Consider the following 12,849-nt stretch of genomic DNA (forward strand, 5'->3'; position numbering starts at 1 on the left):
AGTGAGGAAAAGAAGATGAGGTTTAGTAGAGGAGGGGCGGTGTTCTGCAGATTGAAAATTAGATCTAAGACTGCGAATGTTGCAGAAATTACACACACACACACACACACACACACACACACACACACACACACACACACACACACACACACACACACTATATATATATATATATATATATATATATATATATATATATATATATATATATATATATATATATATATATATATATATATATATATATATATATATATATATATATATATATATATATATATATATATATATATATATATATATATATATATATATATATATATATATATATATATATATATATATATATATATATATATATATATGTATAATTTTTCTGGAAAGTTTTTATTGTTGAAAAGATTGCCAACATTGCCAATACCTGTTCACCATAGCCGAAAGTGCAGTCTCGTCCCGGGTTTACCGCTAACATGCTCCTCACGAAGTTCATGCAGGAAGAGCCAAAGGAGCTGTAAAGCCGATCACCGCCGGTGTTGATGGGCCAGCATTTTGGATGACGCATATTCCCAGTTATCTCTTGTCCATTATGACAACATTCAATTCCTTTCCCATCTGAAAAATATAAATTTAGGTTGAGAATGATTCTTCAGTCGAAGCCAGATGGTAGAAAATTCAAGATTCATGAACGTGGGAGCGAGAGCAAATTGAATTGTTGCATTCCTAGACGTAACATCCAGCCTTGGACTGTACTTGAGATAAGGAAAGTAGCAGACAGTGGGTGTTTTTTCATTCCTTCGCTGGCCTTTGCCCTCAGTAGGCCTAGAGTTCTGATGGGAACTCTCCTTTTGTTCTTCAAACCTGTGCCTCCTTGCCTGTAGCGTGCCCTGTCAAACTCTTCCCACTTTATCTATCAACAACCATCTTTTCTTCCTACTGGAAACTTGCTCACATTTAGTTTGTTCCTAAAAACGATAGACTTCAAACTACCAATGTATTGCTTTGATTTTCTGCCTTTCTAAAGTTTCCAAAGTTTTAATCTATCCTAACAGAAAGATTCTTAAACATATATCACTTCACAGACATACCTGATCGCCAGTATGGGTTCCGTTGTGGACAACTCGACTGGTGATTTTCTAGTCTTCCCCACTGAACCTTTGTCACCCTCTTTTATGAATTTTCATTTAACTTTCTCTGTTGCATTAGGTGTATCAAAAGTATTTGATAGAGTATGACAGAAGTCTTTGATTAGTAGATAAATGAATATATACAAATAGATAGATAAATATATATATATATATATATATATATATATATATATATATATATATATATATATATATATATATATATATATATATATATATATATATATATATATATATATATATATATATATATATATATATATATATATATATATATATATATATATATATATATATATTTTTTTTTTTTTTTTTTTTATAGGAAGGACACTGGCCAAGGGCAACAAAAGTCCAATAAAAAATATGCCCACTGAAATGCCAGTCCCATAAAAGGGTCAAAGCAGTGGTCAAAAATTGATGAATAAATGTCTTGAAACCTCCCTCTTGAAGGAATTCAAGTTATAGGAAGGTGGAAATACAGAAGCAGGCAGGGAGTTCCAGAGTTTACCAGAGAAAGGGATGAATGATTGAGAATACTGGTTAACTCTTGCGTTAGAGAGGTGAACAGAATAGGGGTGAGAGAGAGAAGAAAGTCTTGTGCAGCGAGGCCGAGGGACGACGGGAGGCATGCAGTTAGCAAGATCAGAAGAGCAGTTAGCATGAAAATAGCGGTAGAAGACAGCTAGATATGCAACATTGCGGGGGTGAAAGAGAGGATGAAGACAGTCAGTTAGAGGAGAGGAGTTGAAGAGACGAAAAGTGTTTGATTCCACCCTGTCTAGAAGAGCAGTATGAGTGGAATCTCCCCAGACATGTGAAGCATACTCCATACATGGACGGATAAGGCCCTTGTACAGAGTTAGCAGCTAAAGGGGGTGAGAAACACTGGCGGAGACGTCTCAAAACATCTAACTTCATAGAAACTGTTTTAGCTAGAGATGAGATGTGAAGTTTCCACTTCAGATTATAAGTAAAGGACAGACCGAGGATGTTCAGTGTAGAAGAGTGGGACAGTTGAGTGTCATTGAAGAAGAGGGGATTGTTGTCTGGAAGGTTGTGTCGAGTCGATAGATGGAGGAATTGAGTTTTTGAGGCATTGAACAATACCAAGTTTGCTCTGCCCCAATCAGAAATTTTAGAAAGATCAGAAGTCAAGCATTATGTGGCTTCCCTGCGTGAAATGTTTACCTCCTGAAGAGTTGGACGTCTATGAAAAGACGTGGAAAAGTGCTGGGTGGTATCATCAGCGTAGGAGTGGATAGGACAAGAGGTTTGGTTTAGAAGATCATTAATGAATAATAAGAAGAGAGTGGGTGACAGGACAGAACCCTGAGGAACACCACTGTTAATAGATTTAGGAGAAGAACAGTGACCGTCTACCACAGCAGCAATAGAACGGTCAGAAAGGAAACTTGAGATGAAGTTACAGAGAGAAGGATAGAAACCGTAGGAGGGTAGTTTGGAAATCAAAGTTTTGTGCCAGACTCTATCGAAAGCTTTTGATATGTCCAAGGCAACAGCAAAAGTTTCAACAAATCTCTAAAAGAGGATGACCAAGACTCAGTAAGGAAAGCCAGAAGATCACCAGTAGAGCGGCCTTGACGGAACCCATACTGGCGATCAGATAGAAGGTTGTGAAGTGATAGATGTTTAAGAATCTTCCTGTTGAGAATAGATTCAAAAACTTTAGATACGCAGGAAATTAAAGCAATAGGACGATAGTTTGAGGGATTAGAACGGTCACCCTTTTTAGGGACAGGTTGAATGTAGGCAAACTTCCAGCAAGTAGGAAAGGTAGATGTTGACAGACAGAGCTGAAAGAGTTTGACTAGGCAAGGTGTAAGCACGGAGGCACAGTTTCGGAGAACAATAGGAGGGACCCCATCAGGTCCATAAGCCTTCCGAGGGTTTAGGCCAGTGAGGGCATGGAAAACATCATTGCGAAGAATTTTAATAGGTGGCATGAAGTAGTCATAGGGTGGAGGAGAGGGAGGAACAAGCCCAGAATTGTCCAAGATAGAGTTTTTAGCAAAGGTTTGAGCGAAGACTTCAGCTTTAAAAATAGATGTGATAGCAGTGGTGCCATTTGGTTGAAATAGAGGAGGGAAAGAAGAAGAAGCAAAGTTATTGGAGATATTTTTGGCTAGATGCCAGAAGTCACGAGGGGAGTTAGATCTTGAAAGGTTTTGACATTTTCTGTATATGAAGGAGTTTTTGGCTAGTTGGAGAACAGACTTGGCATGGTTCCGGGCAGAAATAAAAAGTGCATGAGATTCTGGTGATGGAAGGCTTAAGTACCTTTTGTGGGCCACCTCTCTATCATGTATAGCACGAGAACAAGGTGTGTTAAACCAAGGTTTAGAAGGTTTAGGACGAGAAAAAAAGTGAGAAATGTACGCCTCCATGCCAGACACTATCACCTCTGTTATGCGCTCAGCACACAAAGACGGGTCTCTGACATGGAAGCAGTAGTCATTACAAGGAAAATCAGCAAAATACCTCCTCAGGTCCCCCCAACTAGCAGAGGCAAAATGCCAGAGGCACCTTCACTTAGGGAGATCCTGAGGGGAGATTGGAGCGATAGGACAAGATAAAGATATGAGATTGTGATCGGAGGAGCCCAATGGAGAAGAAAGGGTGACAGCATAGGCAGAAGGATTAGAGGTCAGGAAAAGGTCAAGAATGTTGGGCGTATCTCCAAGACGCACAGGAATACGAGTAGGGTGTTGCACCAATTGCTCTAGGTCATGGAGGATAGCAAAGTTGTAGGGTACTTCACCAGGATGGTCAGTGAAGGGAGCCAAAGCCAAAGCTGGTGGTGAACATTGAAGTCTCCAAGAATGGAGATCTCTGGCAAAAGGGAAGAGGGTCAGAATGTGCTCCACTTTGGAAGTTAAGTAGTCAAAGAATTTCTTATAGTCAGAGGAGTTAGGTGAGAGGTATACAGCACAGATAAATTTAGTATGAGAGTGACTCTGTAGTCGTAGCCAGATCGTGGAAAACTCGGAAGATTCAAGAGCGTGGGCATGAGAGCAGGTTAAGTCATTGCGCACATAAACGCAGCATCCATCTTTGGATCGAAAATGAGGATAGAGAAAGTAGGAGGGAACAGAAAAGGGGCTACTGTCAGTTGCCTCAGACACCTGAGTATCAGTGAGGAAAAGAAAATGAGGTTTAGAAGAGGAGAGGTGGTGTTCTACAGATTGAAAATTAGATCTTAGACCACGAATGTTGCAGAACTTAATGAAGAAAAGTTGAGGGGGGTGTCAAGACACTTAGGGTCGTCGACAGAAAGGCAGTCCGACCTGGGGTCATTTATGGTCCCCTCCCCAGATGGGGACTCCGAGGCTGGTGTAGGAGTAGCCATAATGATTTTAAATTTTTTTGAGTGAAGTGTGTGTGTGTTATTAGGTGCTTGTAGTTTTGTGTGGAGGAAGAGAGTTGTCTTTAGAGGGCAGGCTGTGACTGCCCCCTTGTGTTGTGAGACACAAAGGGAAACGTTCAGTGAGGTCACAGCTGGGTTTAATGATAAGTTAACAGCAACCCCTGAACAGTGCTTTAGACTTCACAGGGAGTAATTATCGTTTCGGCAGGTGTCTACTGCCTCCTATATATATATATATATATATATATATATATATATATATATATATATATATATATATATATATATATATATATATATATATATATATATATATATATATATATATATATATATATATATATATATATATATATATATATATATATATATATATATATAATTATATTGCATGCTTGCATCAAAACTTCATGTTTAGTATCGTGCAGTAATTAGAAAAGAACACTTACTCATGGACGGGAAAGGAACATGGGCTACGTCATGGTCCACAAACTGTGCCCACTGCATCACGGACGATGTGAATTGTGTGTCTGGTAAGTCTAAATCAACCATAACGTTATTGCTGATATGTCTGACATTAGGCAAGGGACTGCCGTCGGCACCTCTTGTGCGGGGCTCCCAGACACCTAGGAAGGAAAACAAAATCAACACGGAAACAGGAACCTAATTTGTTGGTCGAAGTCAAATCTCTAAATCTCCAAGATTAATCGAGCGAAACTTATATTTCACGCACCGTCGCTGTAGGTGGGAGGTAAGATTCTTTGGTTAGGTGTAGTTGACATGCCCCACGCGGGATTGTTTGGGTTGTTGCATGATCCATCAATGGTGCGGTATCTGAGATTCAGGTTGCTGCAAGAGGGCATAGGAGGGCACATCTGCCCCAGCAGCGTACCGGCCACGGGCACGTTCTTCAAACCAAAACCTCCTTGCTGAGCTGTTAACTGAAAGCTGCACATTAGATTGATTAGTCATTTCGCTAAAAAAAAAATCCAATAGTGTAGAAGAACAGGAGTTACCATAATTACATCGCCCGCTCGTGCGGTGCGCACACACACACACACACACACACACACACACACACACTTGCTATGTAAGACAAAAAAATATATATTATAAATTATCATCCCGGGAAACTGCAAAGTGAGGCGATGACAACACCACTTACTCCCTTAACATATTGGTAGAGGCTTCCACGATAGCCTGGGCGTTGTGAGCCATCCTCTTCGCCCGGGTAGAGGTTTTAAACTGCCGCAAATGTCCTGCAGCTGGCGTGCCGCTCTTAAGGACCACGTTATTACTGCAAAGGAACATCAGAGGCAAGAGGAGACGTTCATTAATAATTAGAGTGCAACAGAAGAAAAACCTTATTATTAAAAGAAATCATTAGAAATCCTTATGGTACCGTATGTAGTAGAAGCTAGAAGTAAATTTAGGAATCATTAAATATCCTCGTTTGATATACCTCGAGAACTGCAAAATACTGCACTTGTCAATCTACGAGCTGTCTTCTTAATATTAAAGTCTTCAGTCTTCTTGTACAACATTTGATCTGTCCGACTGTAATAGTCGAAATAGTTCCATGAAGCAGCAGCATTTGCTACATTATCTTCCTAGGTACTTACGTAATCCCCAGAAAACCGCCAATCTCGATCACTATATCTGCCACCATACGTTTTGAATATGCGCAATTTTTTTTTTTTTTTCCTCGTAAGGTGTAGCTATTATTGTGTCTGGCATACATAAATAAACACTGTGTCCATTTTCTGGGAGCGCATTTGCTTCAAAAGAAATTGTTCATAAAGATCTAATTTAGCTCAATATTGTTGCAAATCAAATAATATTTACTCATATATTTTGAAGCAAAGGAACTGAAGATTTAACTTTTGTGCTTCATTCAGAGAAAGAATATAAATCCAGAACAAGGGAATTTAAACTTAAAGGTTCAGCTCAAGCACATTGTAATATTGTATCCTTAATATCATGTTGCTGTTGTCGATGCTTGTAAAGCAATATTATGGATAATGTCAGAAATTACATAATTTCTTTGCTTCGTATTCTGGAGAACAAACATTTAGGAATCATTGTTACTAATGCGGATATGCTGCGTAGATGAATGATTCAAAGAAAAGGGAAACCTGGAAGGTGGAGTTTCCTGCTGCTGGCCCTCAGTCAGGCTCCCGTGATCAGATAAAATAAAAATACACATACGTATGTACGTATACACACTTAAAGTTATCAGAGAGAGAGAGAGAGAGAGAGAGAGAGAGAGAGAGAGAGACAGACAGACAGACAGACAGACTCACTTCAGACTGGTCCTCTCAACATACCTGACGAGATTCCTTTCCAGATTATCGGTGTGTTTGATGGCTTCGATGCCTTTCTGACACGCTGCGTTCACTCCATTGGAGTTTAGATTTCCAACCCTGACGTTGATTCTCGCAGCTCCAAATATCCTGTTGTCTCCCTGGCCACTGGCTTGTGATTTGGCTGTATCATGAGAGAGGGAAGGAACATAAGGATGAATGGTAATGAGAATTGGGAGTAGTAGTGATGGTGGTAGCAGCAGCAGCAGCAGCAGCAACAATAGCAACAGCAACAGCAGCAGCAGCAGTAACAATAGCAGCAACAGTAGTAGCACCCGTAGTAGTAACAGTTGTTATAATAATAGTAGTAACAGTAGTAGAAGCAGTAGTAGTAGTAGTAGTAGTAGTAGTAGTAGTAGTAGTAGTAGTAGTCGTAGTAGTAGTAGTTGTTGTTGTTGTTGTTGTTGTTGTTGTTGCTGTTGTTGTTGATGTTATTGTTTTTGTTGTTGCTGTTGTTCTTGTTGTTGTTGTTGCTGTTGATGTTGTTGTTGTTTTTGATGTTGTTGTTGTTGCTGTTGTTGTTGTTGTTGTTATTGCTGCTGCTGCTGCTGTTGTTATTGCTGTTGTTGCCGCTGCTGCTGCTGCTGCTGGTGTTGCACCTGCAGCAGCTGCTATTATTATAGTAGTAGAAGTGGTATATTTTTAGTTTATAGTAAAAGTGTGTGTGTGGTGTGTGTGTTTGTGTTTGTCTGTGTATGTGTGTGTGTGTGTGTGTGTGTGTGTGTGTGTGTGTGTGTGTGTGTGTGTGTGTGTGTGTGTGTGTGTGTGTGTGTGTGTGTGTGTGTGTGTGTGTGTGTGTGTGTGTGTGTGTGTGTGTGTGTGTGTGTGTGTGTGTGTGTGTGTGTGTCCTAGGGGTCTGCCTTAGGTCAACATAAATACTAAAAAAAAAAAAAAAATCATTGGATGTATTAGTCCTGAAAGAATGGTGGAAAGGATTATCCAAAATCATGAGGAAAACTGTCTTGAAACCTTTCTTTTTAAAATATTTAAGTCATTGGTAGAGAAAAATTTAGAAGCAGGCTGAGGGTTCAAGAGTTTTCCAGTAAAATGAATAAAAGATTGAGATACAGGTTAACTCATTCATTAGAGAATTGCCTGTGTGTGTGTGTGTGTGTGTATGCGACAGAGATATTGATAGAAAGTAGACTCAAACTCACCTATGACGTACCTTTTTGTTAAGCAGTTTTGAAGCATATTCTTATAAGAATTTCAAGAATTTTGGAACAAATTAGAGTAAACAGAGTAATGTTTTTTTTCCTTCTTACTTTAAGATTGTTCTGGAATGTTTGAGGTCGTCCCTATCTTATTTTGGACTTGCTCGTAGTGTTAATGTTTCTTTGATTCACACACACACGCACTCTCACGAACACACACACACACACACACACACACACACACACACACACACACACACACAGGCGCGCGCGCAAACACATATACGTTATTATTGTTATTATTATTATTATTATTATTATTATTATTATTATTATTATTATCATTATTAGTCAGACCTCCAGACTTACGTACTTGTGAGAAATTCCGCAGGACAGCACACAGCCTGGCTGCCATCAGGAAGATTGCATGTCTGGCGGATCTGAGTAAAGCACAAAAAGATAAGTTAGTTTCGAAAAAATAAACAAATAAAAAGATAAATAAAAAGCTTCACGTTTGTAAAGTTTTCACTTTTTATGTAAGTACATTGTGCTTTGTGCGTCACTACTCACAACATGCAGCGGTGCGCTACAGACGACCATCGGGGTGCACTGGCAACCTCCTCCCCCACCAAAGTTACCTCCTCCTCCTCCTCCTGCACTTTGGCCTGCAAGGAAAGGATTTTACTATAATTATCCACTTCTGAACTTTTACCACAACGAAAAAAAAAAAAAACAAAGCTGGGGAACGAAGAAAAGGCCTTCTAAAGAAAACAGTCCGAAAAAAAATCTAAAATCAAGTGGTGTCTGGAGTTCTCCCTCGTGAAAGAATTTGTCATAATCAAGAGGAAATACAAAAGTAGGCAAGGAGTTCCTGATAAATATTAAAAGTCATTAAAGATTGAGAATACTAATTAACTCATGCATTAGGAAGGTGGAAAGCTATAGGGAAGAGGGAAAGTAGTCCTGCGCGGTAAGGTCACGGGAAAGGGGAGGGGATACAACTAGTAAAGTCAGAAGAACATTTAGTGTGACAGTGGCAAAAGAAAAAAAGCAAAAGATGCAACATTGTGGCTGAAGACAGTCAGTTAGAAGAGACGACTAGATAAGACGAAATACTTTTGATTACATCTTGTTATGAGTAGAATCTTCTCCAGTAAACATGAAGCATATTCCATAGATGTGTGAATAAGACTCTATAAAAGTTAATAGGTGGGGGAGATAAGGAAACTGGCGGAGACGGCTCAGAACACCTACCTCCATAGAAGCTATTTTAGGGAGAGACGAAATGTGAAATTTGGAATTGAGATTTTTATTGAAAGATGAACCGAGGATGATCATTACAGAACACGAGACATTTGAGCGTTATTGAAGAAAGGGCTTACTTATTAGAGTGGTTATATCGAGTCCATAGATGGAGAAATTTTTTTTTTCAACCATTGAACAGCACTTGAGTTTGCTCTACTCCAGTCAGAAAAAAAAAAATGTCGAAGCTGCTGAGGCTTCGCTAAATGAATTGGTAATTTCTTGAATGGCTAGTCTTCTAGGAAAATACTTTTCTTTTTAAATGCAGTGCTGTTATCATCTTATGAGTAGATAGTTTGAATAATAGAAAGAGCGGGTGATAATATATATATATATATATATATATATATATATATATATATATATATATATATATATATATATATATATATATATATATATATATATATATATATATATATATATATATATATATATATATATATATATATATATATATATATATATATATATATATATATATATATATATATATATATATATATATATATATATATATATATATATATATATATATATATATAAAACTTATCATAAAACCCAGCTGTGACCTCACTGAACGTTTCCCTTTGTGTCTCACAACACAAGGGGGCAGTCACAGCCTGCCCTCTAAAGACAACTCTCTTCCTCCACACAAAACTACAAGCACCTAATAACACACACACACTTCACTCAAAAATTTTAAAATCGTAATGGCGACTCCTACACCAAACTCGGAGTCCCCTTCTGGGGAGGGGACCATAAATGTCCCCAGGTCGGACTGCCTTTCTGTCGACGACCCTAAGTGTCTTGACACCCCCCTCAACTTTTTTTTTCATTAACTTCTGTAGCACTCGCGGTCTAAGATCTAATTTTCAATCTGTAGAACACCACCTCTCCTCTTCTAAACCTCATTTTCTTTTCCTCACTGAAACTCAGGTGTCTAAGGCAACGGACAGTAGCCCCTTTTGTGTTCCCTCCTACTTTCTCTATTTTCATTTTCGATCCAAAGCTGGATGCTGCGTTTATGTCCGCAGTGATTTAACCTGCTCTCGTGCCCACGCTCTTGAATCTTCCGAGTTTTGCACCATCTGGCTACGACTACAGAGTCACTCTCAAACTAAATTTATCTGTGCTGTATACCTCTCACCTAACTCCTCTGACTATAAGAAATTCTTTGACTACTTAACTTCCAAAGTGGAGCACATTCTGACTCTTCTTCCCTTTTTTTTCACTTCTCTTTTGCAGAGATCTCCATTCTTGGAAACTTCAATGTTCACCACCAGCTTTGGCTTTCCTCTCCCTTTACTGACCATCCTGGTCAACTAGCCTATAACTTTGCCATCCTCCACGACCTAGAGCAATTGGTGCAACACCCTACTCGTATTCCTGACCGTCTTGGATATACGCCCAACATTCTCGACCTTTTCCTGACCTCAAATCCTTCTGCTTATGCTGTCACCCTTTCTTCTCCGTTGGGCTCCTCCGATCACAATCTCATATCTGTATCTTGTCCTATCGCTCCAATCCCTCCTCAGGATCCCCCTAAGCGAAGTTGCCTCTGGCGTTTTGCCTCTGCTAGTTGGGGGGACCTGAGGAGATATTTTGCTGATTTCCCTTGGAATGACTACTGCTTCCGTGTCAGAGACCCGTCTTTGTGTGCTGAGCGCATAACGGAGGTAATAGTGTCTGGCATGGAGGCGTACATTCCTCACTCATTTTCTCGTCCTAAACCTTCTAAACCTTGGTTTAACACAGCTTCTTCTCGCACTATACATGATAGAGAGATGGCCCACAAAAGGTACTTAAGCCTTCCATCACCAGAATCTCATGCACTTTATATTTCTGCCCGGAACCATGCCAAGTCTGTTCTCCAACTAGCCAGAAACTCCTTCATTAACAGAAAGTGTCAAAACCTTTCAAGTTCTAACTCCCCTCGTGACTTCTGGCATCTAGCCAAAAATATCTCCAATAACTTTGCTTCTTCTTCTTCCCCTCCTCTGTTTCAACCAGATGGCACCACTGCTATCATATCTATTTCTAAAGCTGAACGCTCAAACCTTTGCTAAAAACTCTACCTTGGACGATTTTGGGGTTGTTCCTCCCTCTCCTCCACTCTCTGACTACTTCATGCCACCTATTAAAAATTCTTCGCAATGATGTTTTCCATGCCTTCGCTGGCCTAAACCCTCGGAAGGCTTATGGACCTGATGGGGTCCCTCCTATTGTTCTCCGAAACTGTGCCTCCGTGCTTGCACCTTGCCTAGTCAAACTCTTTCAGCTCTGTCTGTCAACATCTACCTTTCCTTCTTGCTGGAAGTTTGCCTACATTCAACCTGTTCCTGAAAAGGGTGACCGTTCTAATCCCTCAAACTATCGTCCTATTGCGAATTGCGAATTGCGAATTCCGTAGTCTCTAACGAACAAGTAATAGAAATGCAGAAAAATCTAGACAAATTGACTGAGGGGGCAAATTTGGCAAATGAGTTTTAATGCAGATAAGTGCAAAGTGCTTCACATAGGATATAGAAACGAGAGAGCAAAATATATTTTAAATGGTACCCAACTTAAAAGTGTTGACAACGAAAATGATTTAGGAATGACAATATCGAGTAGCTTAAAACCTAGCCAACAATGTTCAGAAGTCGTAAAGGAAGCAAATGAAATAATTGGCTTAATCGGCAGATCTTTTGAATATAAATCTAAGGATACAATCCTCACTTTGTATAACTCTTTAGTCCGTCCCCTTTTGGAATATTGCGTTCAAGCATGGTGCTCCTACTACCAAAAAGACTGATAAATTAGAGAGTTCAGCGTAGAGTAACATAAATGACATCAAGCCTAAGAAATAAATCATACGAAGAGCGTCTTAAAGAATTAAATCTTTTCCCATTAACACAAAGAAGACTAATAAGTGACTTAATACAGGAGTTTAAAATCATCAAAAGCATTGATAACATGGACTGCAGTAAATATTTCACGATAGACTCTTCAAATTACACGCGAGGAAACGGTTGCAAAATTGTTGGGAAATCCTTCAACTCTCATGAATCAAAAAATAATTTTTTCTATCGAGTAGTAAATCTATGGAATGGGCTTCCTCGAGACGTGATAGACTGCAACACCGTAGAGACTTTTAAACGCAGCCTTGATAAATATCTTGCCTGCAATCCGCGGCTAACAGCGTTTGTTTGTTAGTGAGAGAGAGAGAGAGAGAGAGAGAGAGAGAGAGAGAGAGAGAGAGAGAGAGAGAGAGAGAGAGAGAGAGAGAGAGAGAGAGAGAGAGAGAGAGAGAGAGAGAGAGATGTTAAGGTCAACATATGTCCTTAGTGGCTTTCTTTTGTTTTTTATATGACTTTTTTTAATTATTACTTTCTCTTCTCGCCGTGCAGGTCGTTCCTTCCAGCAAGATTTAGGGAAAAGGATGATGACCTTTCTCTCCTCAGTGGCAGGTGGATGCTGAGCGGCGGCTGATGAGCCGGAAACTACCCTATTTTGTG

General features: G+C 39.3%; 1 protein-coding gene across 1 annotated transcript in view; it reads right to left on the bottom strand.

The window, feature by feature from the left end:
- LOC135102780 (chorion peroxidase-like) overlaps positions 1-12,849 on the bottom strand; it is a 50,354-nt gene that overhangs the window by 23,692 nt on the left and 13,813 nt on the right. The window contains exons 3-9 of the mRNA XM_064008284.1: positions 8,618-8,712; positions 8,421-8,487; positions 6,858-7,017; positions 5,696-5,827; positions 5,264-5,478; positions 4,980-5,156; positions 422-612 (exon numbers count right to left, since the gene is read on the bottom strand). Of these exons, the coding sequence (XP_063864354.1) occupies positions 422-612; positions 4,980-5,156; positions 5,264-5,478; positions 5,696-5,827; positions 6,858-7,017; positions 8,421-8,487; positions 8,618-8,712 (1,037 nt within the window). The remainder of the gene's footprint in view (positions 1-421; positions 613-4,979; positions 5,157-5,263; positions 5,479-5,695; positions 5,828-6,857; positions 7,018-8,420; positions 8,488-8,617; positions 8,713-12,849) is intronic.

Source organism: Scylla paramamosain, chromosome 8 (assembly GCF_035594125.1).
Source record: "Scylla paramamosain isolate STU-SP2022 chromosome 8, ASM3559412v1, whole genome shotgun sequence".
NCBI lineage: Eukaryota > Metazoa > Arthropoda > Malacostraca > Decapoda > Portunidae > Scylla > Scylla paramamosain.